General features: G+C 37.7%; 2 protein-coding genes across 3 annotated transcripts; one reads left to right on the top strand and one right to left on the bottom strand.

The window, feature by feature from the left end:
• The first annotated feature begins 5034 nt into the window (after positions 1-5034).
• LOC123866216 (monocarboxylate transporter 9-like) lies at positions 5035-12376 on the top strand. Its single transcript, XM_045907643.1, has 6 exons — positions 5035-5574; positions 6549-6819; positions 7044-7382; positions 7535-8131; positions 9273-9464; positions 11702-12376. Exons 1-6 carry the CDS (start codon positions 5497-5499, stop codon positions 11842-11844), a joined length of 1620 nt encoding a protein of 539 aa, XP_045763599.1. The 5' UTR covers positions 5035-5496; the 3' UTR covers positions 11845-12376.
• Positions 12377-12384: 8 nt separating this feature from the next.
• On the bottom strand, positions 12385-22149 carry LOC123866211. 2 transcript variants are annotated; one of them, XM_045907631.1, is made up of 4 exons: positions 18993-22149; positions 18850-18911; positions 17709-18679; positions 12385-12507 (listed from the first exon to the last, which is right to left on the bottom strand). In XM_045907631.1, exons 1-3 carry the CDS (start codon positions 22012-22014, stop codon positions 18650-18652), a joined length of 3114 nt encoding a protein of 1037 aa, XP_045763587.1. In that variant the 5' UTR covers positions 22015-22149; the 3' UTR covers positions 12385-12507; positions 17709-18649. The 2 variants fall into 2 exon arrangements, with proteins under 2 accessions (XP_045763587.1, XP_045763588.1); XM_045907632.1 differs by having other exon boundaries at positions 12460-12507; positions 17705-18679.
• Positions 22150-22951: the final 802 nt, after the last annotated feature.

The following is a 22951-nucleotide window of genomic DNA, read 5'->3' as shown; positions in this document are numbered from 1 at the left end:
CATGTTGAAGATAAGGAATGTTGTTGTTTTACAAAAAGGCGTATGAAACTATAGTTCTTTGCGGTTGATCGGTAATTCGAAATATTATGACTACAAAACTATTAAACCTAATGAAATATTATTTTCTCTTTCTTGATTCAGGTCAAGTAAAATCATGAGACCCTGTGTTTACTTTGGCTAAGCTCAAGTAGTCAAGCATTCTGCGAAACTCATATTGGTCTAATGAATCATGCAAAAACGAAGCTATGCGTATTTGCATCAACTCGAAAAGTTGAAACCAATATGGAATTTTGTCACAAATGTTAACGAGCTTTTAACATTCGACCATTAAGTACTTGTTCATTGTAACGGACGAACATAATAAGGAAATGTCACAAATCATCTTATTGATGCTGAATGTGACAAAGGGACTGAGAAAGCGAGTAAAGTAGATGAGGCCTGTTTACTTTAGTACTAACATGGAAAGGACGTGCACAGTGCACAGGAACTGGTTTATCTAATAAAGAAGAAATAAGGTAGATACTACCTTCCAGAAACCCTCGGATGTGACGAGTAGAAATATTAAATAGGTACTTATAAGGTAGATTATAGAAACAAAAGTCTTCAACCAGTGTGTCCTTCCCGTCCTCACCTATGGTGCTGAGACGTCGACACTGACAAATGGCCTTGTCCACAAATTCAAAGTTACTCAGCGAGCTATGGAGAGGGCTATGTTCCGAGTTTCCCTGAGGTATAAGATCCGAAATGAGGAGATCCGCAGGAGAACCAAGGTCACTGACATAGCCCAATCTATTAGCAAGCTGAAGTGGCAGTGGGCAGGCCATGCCTGTCGTAGAGGTGATGGCCGTTGGAGCCGGAAAGTCCTTGAGTGGAGATCGCCCTCCAGCACGATGGACCGACGATATAAAGCGGCTGGCGGGAAGTGGCTGGATGAGGAAGGCTTAGAACCGGGTGTGGTGGCGCACTTTAGGGAAAGCCTATGTCCAACAGTGGACGTCCACAGGCTGATGATGATTATGATGATGATGTAGATAGATACCTACACGAAAACGTTCTTTACTATTTTGATAAATGTTCACTCTGATGAAGTAAACAGTAGATAGATTATACGCTAGAGCTTGTATGATTGTACTTAATAGACAGAGTACAAAGAACCAAAAGCTTAATTTTCTATAATCCGCCAAACCAAAGAAATCTGTATGATGCAACATGCACCATGCGACATGCACCGCCCGCCCTCCCACTGATAAACATGCAGGAAAAACCAGCCACCAAGCAAGCCATATGCACCACACATATCCCAAAACCACTCGACGCACGTTTCGCCCCGACACCGGAGCATCCTCAGGAGTAGACCTTACAGTCAGTGGGAAGGCGGGCGGTGCATGTCGCATGCTGCATGTTGCACCACACAGATTTCATTGGTTTGGCGGATTATAAGCAAATTAAGCTTTTGGTTCCTTGTATGTCATAGACTTCCGCAAATTAACGCCTGCTTCTTCTATACTACATAGACAGAGTAGATACAAGTGTAAATTAAAAATTTATAACACCCTGGACAAGTGAAGCTTACAGTAACTAGAAAAGAGCTGATAACTTTCAAACGGCTGAACCGATTTTCTTGGATTATAGCTAAGAACACTCTTTATCAAGCCACCTTCTAAACAAAAAAAAAACAAAATTAAAATCGGTCCATTAGTTTAGGAGCTACGATGCCACTGACAGATACACAGATACACGCGTGAAACTTATAACACACCTCTTTTTGGGTCGGGGCTTAAAAACTGTTTGCACGGTTTGCACCCATACTCATAATCATAATAATTATGTTAAAGGAAATTGAAGGCTAAACTAGTCACTGGAATATAAACTAGGTAATAGCAAGCTAGACTTATTAGACCTTTATCTGTTATCTATGAAGGTACAAGTATAACATAGACGATAGATATATAACGAGTATAATATAGTATATGTATAATTGAAATTAATAGCACACTTTGAAATCACTATCAGATAACGTGCTGGTAATGTCTGGAGGTTAAAAACTACATACCTACTAGATTTTTAATTAAGAAGCATAGTATGAATAATGTTTTATGTAAAAAACGGCTTAATGTCACAATATATCTATAGTATAGACGTACTAATATATTGTCTTTAGCTGCAGATGAATACCTAGTAGGTACCTAGCTATTACGATTTCGGAAAAATTTAAGTTAAAGACACTACGATGGAGTTCTTTAAATTTCTTTTTCTCCTTTTGGCTACTCGAAACTCGAAATGCATCGTTTAGGTATTACTCACTACACTACATAATATAATATAATATAAAATCACATCTCAATGCGAATAAATAATAATATGATACCTAAAGACTTAGGTATACTCAATTATACTAACCTTTTAAGTTACTATCTAACATAAATAAAGTGACCAAATTCCAATCAATTGTGAATTTTCAATTATATTTTAGTATCTTTAAAATTACATGAGGTGATCGTGTGAAGGTGTAAGTAGGTATTTGTGTTATCAATTTTGATGATAAATGAAACGGCTGCGTGATTGTTAGGTAGGTTAGGTATCTTTGATAAAATTTTATACTAATTCTATGTGTTCATTTACTTTATTTAGTTGGCATTATTATCGTAAAAGTATGTTTGCTGTAATGTAGGTAGGTGTAGGTATGTATATTCATACCTAGGTATCGATAGGTATTCAAAAGTCATAGGTACGCCAGGCGACGCGCAGTAGCGCCGCTGGGGTTTAGTGGGTATTCCCGATTCCGGTCGCCTCTCGGCCGGCGAGTCCCACATACCCTCCCTCAGCTGGCTGGCTGCCTCACGGCTGGCTGGCTAGCTTCCGGGGGGGGATGCGTAAATGTATTCCCCAGCGTCAACAAAAAAAAAAAGGTACCTATCATGAAAATTTGGCGTCGTGTTCAAGTACAAAATATGTAGATGATAGTGTAAAAGTACAAACTAAGTACCTATTTACTTAAAGGTTAAAGTTCGAACTAATCTGGGAATATAATATTTTATTTCGGACACTAACCCGCATTTACTCTGTGAATCTCAGATTTTACCTCAGAAACGCGTAAAAGTCTGAATAATACCTAATTAAAATAAGTTTGAAAAATCTTCATTCAGGACCTCCATCGCGAGCTCATGTCTTAGCGCTTTACAAAAACACTCGAGGCCTAGTACCATCTAGTACCGACAGACAAGGCTGTTTCAAATCCGGGATGTTCAGATTTTCGTTCTGGTTTAGTTTATATCATAGTTAAGCATTTCTACATTAACTACATAGTATATAAACAATAATTGCGATCGTACAATAGTCAGTGATGTACACTTTGGTGCTTATGGCCAACTTAATATATTATGCCTAATACCTATAATACAAGCAACAGCAAAATTACGGCAACATTCAGAATGAACTAACATTGTCGTCGAAACCGCATCCTAACAATATTAATTTATATCAATAGAGAGATTGTATAGATAAAATAATACGGAATATTATACATTATAATATAATATTATTATCATAACAGGCAATTCACAGAAAAATTACTGTAGGTAGGTCAGTTATTATTTCCACTGTGAAATTTTAGTGAAAAATCGGCCAAGTGCGAGTCAGACTCGCGCACCGAGGGTTCCGTTCTCGGGTATTTTTTTCGACATTTTGCACGATAAATTAAAACCTATTATGCATAAAAATAAATAAAGATCTGTTTTAAAATGTACAAGTAAAAGCCTTTCGTGTGATAGGTACCCCTCTTGGTATAGTTATTTTACTTTGAAAATTGGAACACATTTTTTTTGTGATGTAATCACAAACTCACGGTTTTCGGATTTTTTCGTTTACTTGTACCTACCTACCTGCCATATTTCATGATTTTAGGTCAACGGGAAGTAACCTATAGGTTTTCTTGACAGACACGACAGACGGATAGACAGACAGACCGACAGACAGACAACAAAGCGATCCTATGAGGGTTCCGTTATTCCTTTTGAGGTACGGAACCCTAAAAATAAACCTTTTAATGTTCTTATTTGTTTCTGTACCGAAAAATTTAAAAACTACATCAATTTTTATAAGATTATTTTATTTTTAGTTATTTTTATTATTCATTACGTTACGTGACCAATATTATATCTTAGTATCACTTATTAGGTATCTATTTTGATAAGACAAATTAGTTATTTATTATTAGTATTGGATTCTTGACTTGCAAGTTTAAAGTGTCTTTCTAAGAAAGCATTTTACAGAGAAGTGCAGTATTAAATCACTAAAACTGCAAGTACCTACCTAAGTAGTAAGGCATATGGTTATTGGGGCGCCAGCCAGGTAACCCACCAGTGTGCCTGGATGCTGCTGGTCCCTTTTGGATGCGTCCGAGGAGAAGAGCAGTGTTTGGGCCGGTGCGCCCCGGTAACATGGCTAATAATTTCTCTTCGGAGATATTGTTGGCTATGGCTAATGACCTGGCAGGAGGGAGGTTTCTCCGCGTGTCCCTCTAACTAGCAGAGGGCACAGTGGACGAAGCGTAGGACGGGACACGGGCGACGTGCGCGGGATCGGGTCGGTCTGCGGATGTCGCCCGCTGGGTCCCAGGGTCGGGGGACGCACCAACGCAGTGGCAAGAAAAGAGCTGATAACTTTCAATCGGCTAAACCGATTTTCTTGAATTATAGCTAAGAACACTCTCGATCAAGCCACTTTTCAAACAAAAAAAAAACTAAATTAAAATCAGTTCATTAGTTTAGGAGCTACGATGCCACAGACAGATACACAGATACACACGTCAAATTTATAACACCCCTCTTTTTGGGTCGGGAGTTAAAAAGAGCAAAGTTTTCGCTAGCGTTCTAATAACACCCTGTAATAGTAGGTACATTAATAGGTCTAAATAGATAAGTCCAGATTCTAAACAAGTGAAGAATATAGTAGGTATTAAATAGATAATAAGTTCAAAAGGTCATAGGAGTTATGATAAAGACCAAGTAGGTAATATCGACAGTCGACATCCACATTTGATCGGATATCCAAATAATCAAAATATAACATTATGTAAGAAATGATGCCTGATTGCTTATAAGTAATTGTCATTGAAGACTACCGTATTATTATTAGATAGTTAGACACTAAATAAATATCTTTGGGCCAACTAGTTAGGTACATTTGATAAAACCGACATTAATGTATTACGATAAGAAGTATCACTGCATGCTTTTGTGCCATTCGTTAGCTAATATCACTAACATGCGGGCTGGATGTATGTTGGAATACCATTATTAAATGTTGAAGCTCCTTTCTATGTCAATAACCCAATAAGTATCTACGAACTTAATGTGAACAGGTATAGAAACAAGTGATAATAAAGAAACTGTATTTTAAGCTGAATGAATTAATGAAAGTGAATAAGTCCTGGACATTTAGTGCTTTACAAGACATGCGACAGTTTCACATCCGGATACATTTGCTATTACTAGGATGTCTGGTGCAATGAATAAAGTGCCACCTGATGGAGGGTATGGATGGGTCATCACTTTCGCCTATGCTTTGAATAATGTAAGTAGAGTAGTAGATATACAACTATCACACTAATATTATAAAGGAGAAAGTTTGTATGTGTGTGTGTATGTGTGTGTGTGTGTGTGTGTGTATGTTTGTTACCTACTCCCTCACGCAAAAACTACTGGACGGATTGGGCTGAAATTTAGAATGGCAATAGATTATACCCTGGATTAGCACATAGGCTACTTTTTATTCCGGAAAATCAAAGAGTTCCCACGGGAATTTTAAAAAACCTACATCCACGCGAACGAAGTCGCGGGTATCAGCTAGTAGAGTATAAGTTAGTTACTATAGTTAAACAAATATAAATACCATACACTATGTACCTACTAAAATAAATTAGGAACGTAATGATAAAATTATTGAGGGTTGAGTAGATGATACCCGTGAACCGGCTGCGTAAATTTAGGTTATTAAGAATCCCGTGGGAACTATATGATTTTCAAAGATAAAAGTAGCCATCTCCGGGATGCAAGCTATATCAAAATCGGTTACGTGGAAGGGCCGTAAAAGGGTAATAATATATAGACGGACTAACACTTTCGCATTTATAATAATAAAAAGTCTGAGTAATTGATAGCAAACTCAGACACACAATGTTTTGTAATATTTACAAGAAATTTTCAGAAGCAATCCTAAATTATATTTAGTACCTATTGTAAATTGAAAAGTAGCTCTATCTGTTTGCATCCTGGAGATGATACTCTTATCCCACAAACTGAGAGTTCCCACGGGATTTTTGAAAATTCTAAATCTACGCGGACGAAGTTGCGAGCAACAGCTAGTTTTAAATATATTATTTGAAAACTCTATTTGATTTATATAAATCAAATAGAGTTGCGGATATCCGCAATCTGATCGATTAAATTAAGACTTGGTTTTCTTGTTTTCTTTATACTTATCATTAAAACAATTTCCATAATAAGTATTCAGTGAGTTATTAATATTGATGAAATGTTTGATTTTAGGTCGTAGTACTTCCTCTTATTGCTGGTTTTGGATTGGTTTTCCAAGAAGCCTTTGACGAAACAGGCCTTACCGCAACGCAGGGGACTCTAGTAATTATTTTGAACCATGGGCTCGGTATGCTTCTATCGCTCTTCGGCGGTCCTGTGCTACGCCGGTATAGCTACCGAAAAGTGGCAGTTGCCGGCGCTTTATTAATCACATCCGGCCTCATTTTAACAGCCTTCTCATCTACGTTCTGGTTATTTATAATTTCCTACAGTATTATTAATTGTAAGTACTCATATGTCAAACTTTACTTAGTATATAGCTTAACTTTATTTAAATCTGATATCATGAGGAGTCTGATATTACACTGATAAAAATAATATACTCGATCAATAAATATAAAGATAAAAAAATTGTTAGTTACAATATTTTGCGTTCAGTATGATTAAGCACGTCTTGTATTGTTTTCACCTAAAGAAAAAAATCATGTTTCCAAATCCTTTTTTCAGCAATGGGAGTAGCAGCAGTTATGGCAGCATTTTCTTTAGCAATAAATTCATTCTTTAGACAGAAAAGAGGACGAGCGATAGGTATTGGTATGTCACTCACTGGTCTAGGAGCCATTTACACACCTCTATTAATGAGTGCACTTATTTATGCATTCGGTTGGAGATACGCCGTCTTAATATTGGCTGGTATCTGCCTTCATTCCCTCTTGGCAGCTTGTTTACTTAGACCGGCTAAATGGTACTTAAAAGATCCAGTAGAGACTGATGAAGAAGTTCCATTAAAAGAACCTGGTATCGAACTCGTAAATGGTAGTGTTACAACATCTTCGAAGCATACGGGTAAGAGTTTAAATGTTTGGTTACTTTTGTAATTGTTTTGCTCTATCTTTTGCTAGAGAAAATTTAGTACAGAGAAAAGAGAGTGCATGATAATTTTTTTATGAATAATTTTGCTGTTGAGGTACTTAATAAAAATTATTTTTAAATATTAGATGTTCAGTCGCATCCAAAACTAGAAGAATTGACAGAAAATGGACTATCAGCACCAAAAAGTGTTTCCATGCGATCTCTTATAATCGCAAACGGACTTCAGACCAGAAATGCGATATCGCATCCTGATATTCGAAAGAACACACCTGAACCTCCTCTGGCTGAATCTAAATACAAGTGGTGGGAATCTCAAGAAATAAATTTGGGTAGTTCCATCAACATATTTCACGAGAAAGAGCTAACTATTAGAAAAGAGACGGACGAAGATAAACTTGATTCAGAAAGCAAATCGAAAAGTATATTCGAAAGATTTGTTGATTTTTTTGATCTAACGTTGCTGAGCGACCCAATATTTGTAAATATTTTGTTCGGATTATCAATGGCATCCTGTGTTGAGATAAACTTCTCTCTTTTACTGCCAATCATACTGAAGGACATGTTACAATTCGAGACTTCAGATATTGCGAAGATCATGGCTGTGATTGGATTTTCTGATACTCTTTTTAGATTTTTATCGCCGTTCATTGGGGAATGGTTTCAAAAACCACCTCGAGTCATGTACCTGGTCAGTTTGATCATCATCATCTTTACCAGAACGAGTAAGTTTTTTTTTCAGTTGTGATTAATGAATTTATTGCTTATAAAAACTTTGGACGTGGCTTAAACTGACCTCGTGCATTCATTATTCTGCACACAACGTGCATTCTGTGGAATACATAAGTTTATCCCGGTCTATCTCATAGAATGCCAGACTTTAACTTCAGCTATAACCACACCAATATATTGTGAAAGATTCCTTTAGGATTTTACTTTCTTACCTAAAACTGATAAGATTTAACAACAAGACCTTCATTATATATACATTGAATATGCATGGCAAACGTAATTTCTAAAAACGTCTTTCTTACGTCTTACTTAGCTAAAGAGCGGACGTTAGGAGTCTAAATCCGAATGAACGTACGTACCATTCGGACTTAATTAGGTTCAAATCGAAGCTCACCCAATGCACTACTTTTGTACCTACAATTAGCACCTAATAATTTTAGAAAATTCTAAATTTCTTTAAAATAAAAACAAAAGATATAGAATATAGATACAACAATGTACGTATCAAATGCTATTTGAACAACCTATTTACACTATTTCAAATAGTTTGAGGTCTGTTTGAGGCTAATTACATTCGGGTGTGGTAACCTTTGTATTTATTCAACTGTGGACCACTTTACGAATAGCGCTATTTCTCAGATAAAAGTGGCGCAAACTATTTGCCCACACAATCAGCTGGAAACTTCCCTTCTTATAAACTCTCGCAAAGTTCAAAATCAAAAACTTATGTTACTTTCATACTGCTGCGTTCGTAATTTTGCAAAGTTGTATTTCTGTCAATTTCATGAACTTACTAGCTGATGCCCGCGACGTGACATCCGCGTGGATTCACGTTTATCAAAATCCCGCGGGAACTATTTAATTTTCCGGGATAAAAAGTAGTCTATGTACAGGGTATAATCTATCTTCATTTCAAATTTCGGCCAAATCCGTCGAGTAGTTTTTGCGTGATTGAGTCACAAACATCCAAACATCCACACTTTCACATTTATATTATTATTAGGATTAGGATTAGGATGTTAGGATGAATCAACATGAAAACTTAATACTCCGTGTGTACAACATAAGGTAAAATCTCCTTTCATCAACTTTCAATGTACTTACGTCTTAAATCTGTTCTTCCTTGGTTTTCAGTGATGCTGTTTACAACCACATTCACTGGTATGCTGTTTGTGGCACTGGCTATAGGCATTACTAAAGGCGTGAGGACGGTGTACATGAATATCATTATTCCTAGTTACGTGCCTTTGGAACGGTTGCCCTTCGCCTCTGGTATCCAGATGTTCTTCAATGGAATCATAATCATCACTATTGGATCTCTTTTAGGTAAATTAATACATTAGTATTAGTAATTAGTATCGTCCTTTATCTGTGTTCACGACTTTATTATAGCTTATCTTAACTAATTACCTTAAAATCCACCGGGTGGCATGCTGCCAATATTATTGACTGCATTAACAGGGCTAAATTACAGGGGCTCAAAGATTTGTATGAAAATATTTAATACCGCGTAACATTGAAACCGAATATTTTAACAGAAATCTGGAAAACCACAGACATAGATATTAGTTTCTAGAATATGTCTGCAAAATTTCATGGACTGTGGTTGCTTAAGAAGGCTCTCTCCATCACTCGTTTCATACAATCATACATATTTTTAGAAAAATCTAAAAACCACAGACACAGATATTAGTTTCTAAAATATGTCTGCAAAATTTCATGGACTTTGGTTGCTTAATATTCAAATGAAATTGGAACTACGATTGTATGAAACGAGTGACGGAGAGAGCCCTCTTAATTAGCCAGGTCAATTCTTGGTCTAGAAAAAAGATCCAACGTGCAATTAACCACAGTGAAATATTATTTTGTCATAATCATCATGCTGTTTAGGTAAGCATTAGTCATAAGTTTTATTGTAACATTTTCAGCAACAAAAATGATTATTATTATTAGTAGGTATACAATTTCACTGCTGTTAATTTTGTTATCTGATAGAGGCCTGTTAGCTAATTTTTTTCAATACGTATTTTCATTCGACAGATTAATTTTTAATTTATTAAGTAGATCGATTCGATGACCTTCAAAAAAGCTTCAAATTAACAAGTTTAAGATAACAATTAATACTCTATCATTTCGTATATTATGTATTTGATAATGTTCTAACTTAGATTTTTTCTATCCCTGTATGTATTTTTCGCTGCCTCTGATCATATCAGTATACAACTACTTAATAAATAATAATAATAAGCCTCGATAGCTCAACGGTTGGGGAGTGGACTGAATTCCAAAAGGTTGGCGGTTCAACCCCACCCGTTGCACTATTATCGTACCCACTCTTGGCACAAGCTTTACGCTTAATTGGAGGGGAAATGGGATTATTAGCCATGATTAGCCTGGCTACTATTCTTTAAAAAAAGAAAAAAAAATGTGTCATAACTCATAACAGTTGCAGCTACAATTTTAACTAAGTTAGTACCTAGGATTTTTAATTTTTTCTCATATTTAGGTATGTAATTTAATTTTATCTGTTTTCTCAGAATCATTATTAGGTCTCGGTTTTCATGAGTTCCTACCATATTTTAACTTCACCATAAATTTTATCATCGCTATCAATTTAATCATCGCGATCAGTCTAATAATAATCTTTTGTAGTCATTAGAGTTTATCATTTTATTCATTTTCGATTGTCAGCATATTATACTCTATATTATAAATATCTACTTGGTTGAAATTCATAATACCAACACTGCATAGTACCGTAATCATTTTCCTAACTTTCCTTTGGAATAAATTAGACGGATTTTTAATGTAAAATCTAGAATCTAAAAGAATTTTTGAACTAAAATCTACTTTTTATTCCATTACAAGTAGCCCTTAACTGCGATTTCACCTGGTGGTAAGTGATGCATGCAGTCTAAGATGGTAGCGGTAGTAGTGGTAACTAGCGACGGCCGTAGTCTCTCAGACCAGACCAGAGACAATTTAGAAATTATGAATTCCCAAATTTCACGGGCTAGCTTAATCTATGCCCTTGTGGTATAATACTGGGAGAATTCCTGCGTTGATTTGCAGACAGGCTAATTTTTAGCACAAAAAATGGGCCAGTACGAAAATTGATTCTGGATTATTTTAAGAGGCAAATAAAAATAATTACAGGATTATATTCATGATACAGAACGAACTGTTATGTATTTCGACCTGAAGGCTTAACAATTAATATGGTTTTCTCCAAAAGTACAATCCAATAGGGTCTTTATTGGATTGTACTTTTGGAAGAAGTTTTCCACCCGCTTCCCAGCTAACTGGCTTCCATCTGAACTGCATCGTCCTTTATCAAAATATGAAACATATTATGCATTTAAATTATTTAATTAATCTTTATAGTAGAGCGAAATAACTGATAATAGTTAATAGCAAACAGATAAATAGATTAATTAATGTACCTACCTAATGATTTGGCGTGTGATTTATTTGTCTAGTGTTCCTCTCCCTGCAATGTAGAAGATAATATAGTGTAGGTATATGAGGATAGTTGAAATAAGTTTTTTTTTTTTACTTTTCAGGTCGAATACGAGACTATTCTGGGTCCTACAGAATTCCTATAACAGTTCTCAACGTTGTCACAATGCTAACTGTTATTTTCTGGAGTGCGGAGTTCCTGTACTTTAAAATAAAGAATAAAAATAAGAAACAGATATCGGAATAAACGATTTATTATTGTGTAGGTATAACTGAGCTTCTATATGTACAGGGTTTTAGTATATTACTGGAACTTACATTCAGAAAGATAGAGGAAATAAAAACTGATAGTGTTATTCTTAAAAATAATCTTTTTTTCCTTTCTTTATGAAAATTAAGATACAATCAAAATAATAATATGGCAATAGGTTTCTAATTTTTGCACAAATTAAATTATAAACAGAGTCATAGTCATAGAATAATTATAATTAACGAGTTTAGAATAAGTAATTATAATACTACGTGGTCATGTGATAGATAGATAAAATGTTGCATTCATCTAGCTACCAGTACAAATTAATTATTCATCACAATAATTATATTCTAGTAAACTTATATGTATATACAAATGTGTTCATACTGTAAATACGTAGTATACAACTCTAATTTTAACTAATACTAATTAATAACCTAATATTAATTAATAATTAATATTTACAATAGTTTTATATTTACATTGAGTTAGTAATATGTAATTGTAATAAATGTAAATAACAAATAATTGTTTGTTGGTTAAATCACATTTTGGATACCAAATAGCAATAACCCTATTTAAAATTAAATACTAAAGATCCAGTTTGGCGAAATAGAACAGAAATTACAACTTTGGTACGCATAATATTGGATATACCTGTGGGGTATATATATATGACTCCGCTGGTGTTAAATGATACACCCAAAGTTATGTACACTGGTTTATTGTTACCCACATTATATAATACACAATAAGAAAATTTACACTAAAGTGGTATTTACAATGTTAACTAATTATTTACATGGAACAGAATGCGTTCTATTCATTATCGCGAGTCGTCCACGAAGGGGACGCAACGAGTGTCAACGTAGACTGATGAAACGCACTGAACACTGGGAATCTGGGGAAAGCCTTTTTATAGTCTTTCCCCGTCCACCGTACTTGTTTACGCAAAAGCCAGTAAATACCGGTTCTTACCGGCTGCGCGCAGGTGTGTTTAGCAGGTGCGCTCGCAGCTGCAATATGCAGGTGGCATTCTTGGAATTTGCCCGCCGCGATTTACCGTCGTCACACAACAAACAGTTGCGCGACGACCAAAACGCGGTCTAACCAACCTACAGTGGTCGGTCGCCACATCAGCCCCCCCGGAGACCTTTAGGGTCGATAAAAATCCGGAAACCTAACTCGGCGACCAGAGCGAGAGGTAGTTTGACCTGCAGGTGGTCGCTCTGAAGGAGGGACCGCGATAGAATCCCTCGCAGGTAGAACAGCAGCTGTTGGAGTAACGCTACCTGGTTTATCCGTTAGGATATAGGCTGGCTTCAACCTGTCTATCGAAACGGTAACTATTTTGCCTGCTACGTCGATCTTAAAAAACTTATCATTCCGTTCCACCACCCTAAATGGGCCGGCGTATGGAGGTTGCAACGATCTTCTGACAAAATCCTGTCGTAAAAAGACATGCGAAACCGTTGACAAGTCTTTAAAAACGAATACTTTGCTCGAACCATGGCGAGCAATGGGAGTAGGTTGTAACTTCTTCATATGAAGACGGAACCTGTCAAGAAAATCGGTGTAGTCAGTCTGTTTGTCAGCAGATGGCTCGAATAGATCGCCGGGTAGCCTGAGTGGCTCTCCATAAACAAGCTCGGCACTGGACGCTGAAAGATCGTCCTTCCATGCACTGCGAATTCCTAATAGAACGAGTGGAAGTTGTTCGGTCCAACTATCATTCGCGTGACACATTAATGCTGCTTTAAATTGTCGATGGAAACGTTCCACAAGACCATTGGCAGCCGGATGGTACGCAGTCGTTTTAAGATGTTGAGAACCGATCATTGCTGACAATTTGCTGAAGAGGTGCGACTCAAACTGCTTTCCCCTATCCGTTGTCACCTTTAGTGGACAACCGTAACGGGATATCCATGAGGAAATAAAAGCTTTAGCAACACTCTCCGCTGTTATATCATGAAGTGGTACTGCTTCAGGCCATCGCGTGAATCTATCGACCGCGGTGAAACAGTACCTGTACCCGTCAGAAACAGGGAGAGGACCTACTAAGTCTATGTGGACGTGAGAAAAACGGCTAGACGGAAGTTTGAAATCGCTAACTGGGGCATGTACGTGACGCGAAACTTTAGATTTTTGACAGGCGATACAGGAGCTTGCCCAGTTGCGGCAATCTTTCCTAATACCTGGCCACACGTATCGCTCAGTCACCAATTTAATAGTGGTCCTGGCGCTAGGGTGGCTTAACCTATGAAGGTTATCAAAAACTATCTTTCTAAACTCTGGTGTTATATAAGGGCGTTGCTTAGTACCAGAAACGTCACAAAATAATTTTACAGATCCGTAATGTACTTTTTCTAATTTAAGAGACGAACCGTTTCGTAATAATTCCCTTAATTCGGAATCTGTAGCTTGTGAATTAGCTAACGCGTTTAATAGTTCATCTACCGGTGCAATAGCCTCCGTCCTTGATAGCGCGTCCGCGACTACGTTGTCTTCTCCGGCGATATACCGAACATCCGTAGAAAACTGCGATATGAAATCAAGATATCGAAATTGCCGCGGAGAACACGAATCCAAGGGTTTTTTAAATGCAGAGACTATCGGTTTATGATCGGTAAGTATGTAAAAAGGTTTTGATTCGACCATATAACGAAAGTATTTAACCGACTCGTAAATCGCCAACAGCTCACGATCGTACGCGCTGTACTTACTCTGAGCTGGCGTTAACTTCCGCGAGAAAAAACCGAGCGGCTGCCAATGCCCTTGAACTTGTTGCTGGAGAACCGACCCGATAGCGGAATCAGACGCATCCGTAACGATAGCAAGAGGGGCAGATGAATCTGGATGAGCCAGAAGGGCAGCATCAGCAATACTCTCTTTGCACTTGTTAAAAGCTTCTTCTAAGGCGGGAGTCCAGTTAATTTCGGTACTACTTTTAACTGCTGGACCACTAAGCAGACCGTGAAGAGGAACCTGTAACTTAGCAGCACCAGTAATAAAACGTCTATAAAAATTTAACGCACCTAGGAAACGCCTAAGGTCCCGAATAGTCTTTGGCCGCGAAAAATTTCGTATGGCCTGGACTCTATCTCCGATAGGTTTAGTTCCGTCAGGAGAAACCAGGTAGCCTAGGAACTCTATTTCCTGAACACCGAACACGCATTTGCTAGCATTAAGCAAAATTCCATGTTCGTTGAAACGCTGAAAGATTATGCGTAGGTGCTCGACATGCTGTGCCTCATCGACCGAAGCGATGAGCACGTCGTCGATAAATGGAAAACAGAAATCAAGATCCCTTAGGACTTCGTCCATAAAACTCTGAAACGTTTGGGCCGCGTTGCGCAAACCGAAGCTCATGTATGGAAATTCGAAAAGTCCGAAAGGTGTCGTGATTGCCGTTTTTTGTACATCATCAGGCGCTACAGGAATCTGATTATAAGCACGCACTAGGTCTAGTTTACTAAAAATTTTACAACCGTGAAGATTATGAGAGAAATCGGCGATATGCCGTACCGGGTATCTATCCGGTACGGTACGAGCGTTAAGCGCCCGGTAGTCACCGCAAGGTCTCCAACCCGTGTCCTTTTTAGGCACCAAATGTAAAGGCGATGACCAAGGACTCTCAGATCGGCGCGCGACACCCGTGCGAACCATATCTTCAAACTCCTGCTTCGCTATTTTTAACCGATCAGGCGCCAACCGCCTCGGCCGAGAGCAGGCAGGCGGGCCAGATGTAGTTTTTATAAAATGTTGCGTTTGATGTTTACATTCCCGCTCTAGAGGAGATCCAGTCGGCCTCACAATGTCAGGGAACTCCATCAGCAATTGGTGGTATTTAGAATCACCAGTAACCGCGACTTTGACCTTAGGGTAAGCGCACGCGGATGCAACCAGGGCAGCTGATGTAAGCGACGTAGTCTTATCAACTAAACGAGCGCCTCGAACATCAACAAGTAAATTATAAAAACATAAAAAGTCAACGCCAATAATAGGTTTGCTGACATCGGCAATTATAAAACGCCAGTTAAAAGAGCGGCGCAGACCTAAATCTAAGGTAATGCTTAGCCAACCATAAGTAGCTATGACGGTGTTATTGGCAGCAAAGAGTTCAAAGTTCGTCTTTGGACGTTGCCGTTTACCTAAATAACTAATCGGGAAAACGCATAAGTCCGATCCCGTATCAACTAAAAACTGCACTTTAGTCTTTGCGTCGGTTACGAACAATCGACCGCACACCGAATCACACTTATGGTAGGGGACCGAATTACACTCTTGGTAGGGGACAACATTACACTCTTGGTAGGGGACAACATTACACTTGTAGTAGGGGTCATCCTTACACTCGTAGTAGGGGACAAAATTACACTCTTGGTACGGGGGAGAATCAGACTCGTGGTAGGGGATCGCGGCCGACGTAGACGGCCGCGCTACTTTAAAAAATGGCACGGTGATTTGCACTTAGCTGCCTTTGCGCCGAACTTCTCGTGATACCAACACAGAACCTGGCCGTCGGCGCGGGAGCGGCTGCGCGACTTGTGTGCGCCGCGGCCGCGTCCGCGCGGTCTCGAAGGGTGCCGCCCGGTGGTGCGGTGACCACTCACCGCCTCCAGAGCTTCGAATCTCGCCGCTAAATCATCTAATTTCCTATTCACTTGGGTTAACGCGAAAGAAGAAGACGCGGCGGCGACCTGCGTATTATGCGCGGGCGAAGCCTCATGGACCTTGTCGGCCAAGAGGGCCACCTGGTCTAACGGTAAGCTTTCCTGCATTGCAATGATACTTTGCAGCAGGTTAGGCAACCGGCTCGACCACAAGGTGCGTAGGAATTCGTCGGGATATCCGGCGCCCACCAAACTCCGTATGTGCCGCAAAAACTGACTAGGTTTGCGGTCACCCAGCTCCTCACTCATTAACAGCTGTTTGAGCCGTTCACCGCGCGACGCGGATAATCGTTCGATGAGCTGAGTTTTTAAAACTTCGTATTTATTTTCCGAGGGAGGGCTCACAATAACATCCTCAACCTCGGCCGCGTATTTGTGTTCGAGCACTGAGATCACGTGATAAAACTTGGTATTGTCCGCGGTGATGTTAGCTAAAGAAAATTGTCCTTCAAGCTGCGCGAACCAAAGTTTTGGTTTCTCAGGCCAAAACGGTGGAGTTTTAACACCGATCCGGAAAAGTTTAGAGTCAGTCGCATTTTCACCCGCGCACTGTGTGTCCGGCATTATTTAAAATTTTACGTAAAAATAATAAAAATTAAAAATAATTTACGTAATTATTTAAACACAAATATTAAAAATGTTAATTTGAAATTGTCGGAAAGTCACCAATATGTGGTGACTAATCACGTCGGAAGTCACCAATATGTGGGGTATATATATATGACTCCGCTGGTGTTAAATGATACACCCAAAGTTATGTACACTGGTTTATTGTTACCCACATTATATAATACACAATAAGAAAATTTACACTAAAGTGGTATTTACAATGTTAACTAATTATTTACATGGAACAGAATGCGTTCTATTCATTATCGCGAGTCGTCCACGAAGGGGACGCAACGAGTGTCAACGTAGACTGATGAAACGCACTGAACACTGGGAATCTGGGGAAAGCCTTTTTATAGTCTTTCCCCGTCCACCGTACTTGTTTACGCAAAAGCCAGTAAATACCGGTTCTTACCGGCTGCGCGCAGGTGTGTTTAGCAGGTGCGCTCGCAGCTGCAATATGCAGGTGGCATTCTTGGAATTTGCCCGCCGCGATTTACCGTCGTCACACAACAAACAGTTGCGCGACGACCAAAACGCGGTCTAACCAACCTACAGTGGTCGGTCGCCACATACCTATTCTAATACATATTCATAAGAAAATAAACAGAATCAGTTACTGTATGAACAAGCCACTCCAGAGTCAATACCATATTGGCGCAGAGTCGCCAAAAGGACACATCGTTCATCGAAGTTTACTCCACCTAAAATTGAGCTACCCTCATTGCTATACCTAAGACAACATGGTATTGCATGAATAGGTATTATAGAATAAATCTTAGGTTTCATAACCTAATTAGGTAAGTATAATGTATTATGCTTGCAGGTAAATGATAATTGACTTTTAACTGAGTAAGAAATAAGAATACAATATATTATATACTTACACAGGTGTTTGATAAGGAACACAATAAGCTAGAAATATTTTAAGTACGTATTATGGTTAATCGTAAAGACGATGAAATAATAGATTATAAGCTTTCAATGTATGTCAAGAACTTTTTACACCTTATAATACTTAATAATTTGATCAAATTCAGAAGAACACATTTTTGTATTATTCATAATTTGCTCATGTCTTATATTACTTAATTGCACTAGCTAATAAGGCTTAACACTATTTTGTTTCAGTCTGTTAAATGTTTTTTTGTTGTTTTGATGACACTCAACTTCACTGACACACACTGAACTTTAGTTTTCCAACTAGCAGAAAGATCAAAATCCTATATCTCTTAAGCACAGTTTGAGAAGCGACGAATTCACCTTGTTAGCGCTAATAGGTATGTTGCACTGACAAAACAATCTTGAAAGACAACATTTATCTACTGATACTCTATCAATAAATAACGTCTTCAAATCCTATAGAAGAATCAAATGTCCCATTAGCAAAAATTGTACTGAGCACATCCACCAAAACTCGACTATCGACTTTTTTAAGCAAGCCTTCGCGCAGGGTTCCAAAAATTGTCTACTGCGCAGATATTTTCCTATTAAAAAGTTCTAATAGTTTTTCTCAATTATTTTCGTCTTCTTTGAGATTTTGAGTCCTAGAAAAAAAAAAGTTGTTAAAATATAAAATTCACCACGTCCTCCACGTACAGAAAACCAAGAGAATACTTTTTCTAACACAAGTAATCACAATAATAATTATTATTATTCCATAATTATTAATCCAAATAATATAGTTTTGACCTCAATAGTTTTGCTATAGCAATACCTTTTCAAAATCCTCTTCCAACGATTCATTGTCAGCTGATGTTGGATACTCCAGGTTGTTTACTGAAAATGAAAAAAAAAACATGAAATATTTTAGTCAAATGTAAATAGAAAAAGAAGTATACCTAGTTACTTTTTACTTACTTCGTCGATGCCATCCTCTTGAAAAGCCATAAGGGGAATCGAGTTTTATGGACTCTAATGCATCAGCTGTAAACCCATATGAAGGTCTGTTGGTAAATCGTGGTGATTTAAATGGTAAGTTATCAAATTCGGAATCATCGTTGTCTGAACTAGTATCATTAGACTCTAATTGATTTATTTCATAATCATATTCTCTACTCGCATTTTTTTCTCGCCATGGCTTTGAAGTGACGACATATATTTTTTCATTAGTTAGAGGTGATATTGACGTTTGTATTTGGCCCCAAGGAGCAGGAGTTGTGGTTGTGGTGCTTCTAAATGTTGATGCTGCTGTATAAATGTGTAACTTTTTTATATCCTCTGCTTCTTCATTCTTGCCACTATTGTAGTTACTTTTCAATCTTTCAATGGTATTATATTCTTTTCTTTTTATGGAATTAAAGTCTGTCTTATTGTCAGTCACTATATGATGCATACTGCTAGCCCCTTCGTGGTCATATAAATCAAAATTATAATAGTTCATATCTGTAGGATAATTATGCGTAAATGGACTGATGGTTGTTAAAAACTCATCAGGAATTTGTTTTGCATATTTCCCACTAGAACGAGTTCTCTGTGGTGTACTGTAATCTTTTGAATACTCTTGTTCTGTCCAATCATCTATAGTGTGCTGTAGTTTCACTATGTCAAATGGCGGTTCCTTTACATCATAAAAATCCATAGGCGATTTTTGCCGGTCTAAATCGTAGTTTTCCGTATTTGCTGGCAAAGGTTCTTCAGTTGTTGTTTTCAAAGTACTATATCCTTCAGTTGCAATAGTAACAAAAATGTTTTCAGTATTAGATTGAATTTTACGCGCTTGATATTTCTGTTCAGCGCTAGAAATTGAATCTTCCTGATGAGCATTAAAATTGTCTCTGTTGCGATCACTTCTTTGTGCTGTTGTATAAGGAACAATAATTTGAACAATTTTTGGCCGGTTAGTGTCCTTTTCTTCTTCTATTGGAGAAGATGAATGTTCTGTAAAATAATTTCTACTCTCATCCCAACCACTCGTTAAAGTGGCTTGGGTGGATTCTGTTGTTGTTGGAATATCATCATAAATTTCATATTCTTGTTGTTTGCCTGGTGTGGTTACCATAAAAAAGAAATTATTATAGTTTTTGTGTGGTGCGCTCGGCTTAAGGTAAAGAAGAGGCGAATCAATATGCTGCAAATTACTTTCAGTGCGATATTTATCAACATCTTCATCCTTAACGCCTCGTAAATCGGCAAAACTTACTTTATGGTTAAATGGCACATTAGAAGGTTGCTTTAAATCCATTGGGATATTGCCGTCATATAAATCATTTGTAAAATCATTTCCGATGCTTTCAAAACTAACATCTTGGTTAGATTTAGCTGCTGAAATATGATCTTCCGAAGCTTGAGGCGATATATCCCGAATTCCATCTATCACAAAACTGTTTTGTATGTTTCTGTAACCCTTCGTATGATTAAATGTTTTCAACTCATCTATGTCAATAACAGGAGACTGAATTATGGTAGCAGGATACTCTACAGACTGTGTATATTCTGCAACTGGGACGCTTTTTGCTATGTTAAAATTGTTGGGTGCGTTATTAAAAGGATATGTTGATGTTATAACACGAAAAGGTCGAGCATTAAATATTGGAGGTAGTGGTGAAACACTTAGATTAGGTAATGCAACTGGTTGTAATGTATGAATATTTCTACCTCTATTTAAACTAAATGGAGCTGGATTTGCTAACTCTATCGTCATATTAGGACCATGTGGCTTAACTCGGTTTTCTGGTAATATCTCAGTCTTAATTTTAGATGAAGCTGCACCAGCTGCTGATACAGAAAATGGAATATCTAAAGCATACGTATTAAGAATTGGTTCTCCATAGGAATTTCTAAAACCAGTAGGATGCGTTACTCTCGGTAATTGTAATTCAGAAGATGGTTCTAATTCACTTAATAGTTCAACATCATTCTGAGTAGGTAAATAGTGATTCAGTAATTCAGGCTTATAACCTGTGGAAATTGGGGAATGTGTGGTTGATGAAAAATGATTTTCATATGCTATAGATGGAGTGCCATAAGAAGATAACGGTGATTTATATGTTGAATCAGGTACTCTGTATGGTGAGCTCGGTAATCCGTAAGATGAAGACGGTCCTAAAGATGTGTTAGGTATGTCATAAAAAGAGCTGCTACTTATAGAGTATGGGGAATTCAGAGGTGCCTGATTGGATGTGCTTACAACATGTGTGGGACTTGGCGGCCCATAAGTTGAACTCGGAGGATTAAAAGAACTACTACTACTCTGAGAGGCAGATGGAGGGCCGTAACTAGCATGAGGTATTCCCGTCGAAAGTTTAATTGGAGGATTGTAATTATTATTTTGTGACGGGGCAAAGGGTTGCGGTAAATTTTGAACAGAGTTAAAATTAGTAGTAGTCGTCGGACTCGGTGGACCATAGGTAGGCTGAGCATTCTGACGTCCATTATTAGGCGCTAAATCATATCGAATCACAGGTATCCACGGTACTAAATTGCAAGGATTACAGTTGCCCTTCAGCGGTGCAGTGTTGTGGTTGTTATTCACTTGTGATTGTAGGTCAGATGATATTTGTTGTGATGGAAAGAGCCATCCAGAGATTTTCTGGAACATTGATGGCGATGGCGTGGTTGTAAATGGTTGGGGCGGTGGAACGAAATTGAAACTATACTGCCTATAAAATGGAGCAGGGAATTTAAAATCTTTAAGAGGTAGTACTGGAGGGGTTGTGGAAGGTAATGGCGGGGGAGATTGGTATTGATATCCGAAGTCGTTCTGATTCTGCAGTTTTCCTAGTCCGGCGTTAAATGGCACAGGCAATATTGGCAGTGGAGGTGGCGGCGGTGGTTTTAATAGCTGTCCAAAATGGGAAGCATCATTGGTGTTATAGCTATTATATCCATTTGTTGCTTCACATCTACATTTCGCAATTAGTGCTAGCAGTAGAACGGGCATTACCTGCAACAAAAAAATACCGATTAAAATGTTATCTGTAAGATAAATGGATTTCTTACTCTTTGCTTATCTATGGATTAACTCAACTGTCAAATTGTTATAAGAGATTTTATTACATAATTTTAAGATAGTACGTACTTGTTGCCTTTAATTTTCCATCTTCTAAGACAAATATATATTTTGTATAAGAAGTATAAATTACAAATTCTATAAAATTTCCTACAAATTGTACTAATCTTTCCAATAGGCGCCGTGTATGTGAAAAGTCTAAAGAGAAAAGTCTAAAGAATACTGGCCCGTGAGAAGCAGATACAATAGCATGGATGTGCTTTGTTTCTCTTCATTTTCTAACTACATAGATAATTATTAACTCCTAAGCGATATTTAAAGTTAACAGTTAATTATTTATTTTTTAGTACGCCTGGTCAGGTCAAAGGGATTTAATCAAGTTAACCATATCCGGAAATACGTACGATGTTGATATACCTAGTTTATTTCTATATAAAATTTCTTACATACTTAATGCCTACTGATGCTACCTACCAGTGACCTCGTCAGTTCCTGCTAAGTGCTAACTTCTCTCACTTTATAATAAGTGTTGATAAAGTTACGAAGTTGTAAGTGAAGTTAACAGGAGCCACCGAAATCATCCTATTAGCTTTTATTCGGAGTGTTTAATTAACACTGGTCATGATGATAAAACTAACACCGATCATGATGATGAAACTAAAAGACCGGTTAAGTGTGAGTCGGACTCGCACTCGAAGGGTTCCATACCATCGTACAAGATTATCCACTTTTTGTTGTTTCTTTTTAATTTACATAGCGGCCATTTTGTAATTTTTATTATTTGTTGCTAAATCGGTAATAAAATACACACTCTGTGAAAATCTTAACTCTGTAGTCTGTACCTATTACGGTTCGTAAGATATAGCTT

The sequence above is a fragment of the Maniola jurtina genome, chromosome 6 (assembly GCF_905333055.1).
Source record: "Maniola jurtina chromosome 6, ilManJurt1.1, whole genome shotgun sequence".
In the NCBI taxonomy this organism is placed as follows: Eukaryota; Metazoa; Arthropoda; class Insecta; order Lepidoptera; family Nymphalidae; genus Maniola; species Maniola jurtina.
Note: the sequence above shows the minus strand (reverse complement) of the source record. Positions and strands in the feature narration are given on the sequence as shown.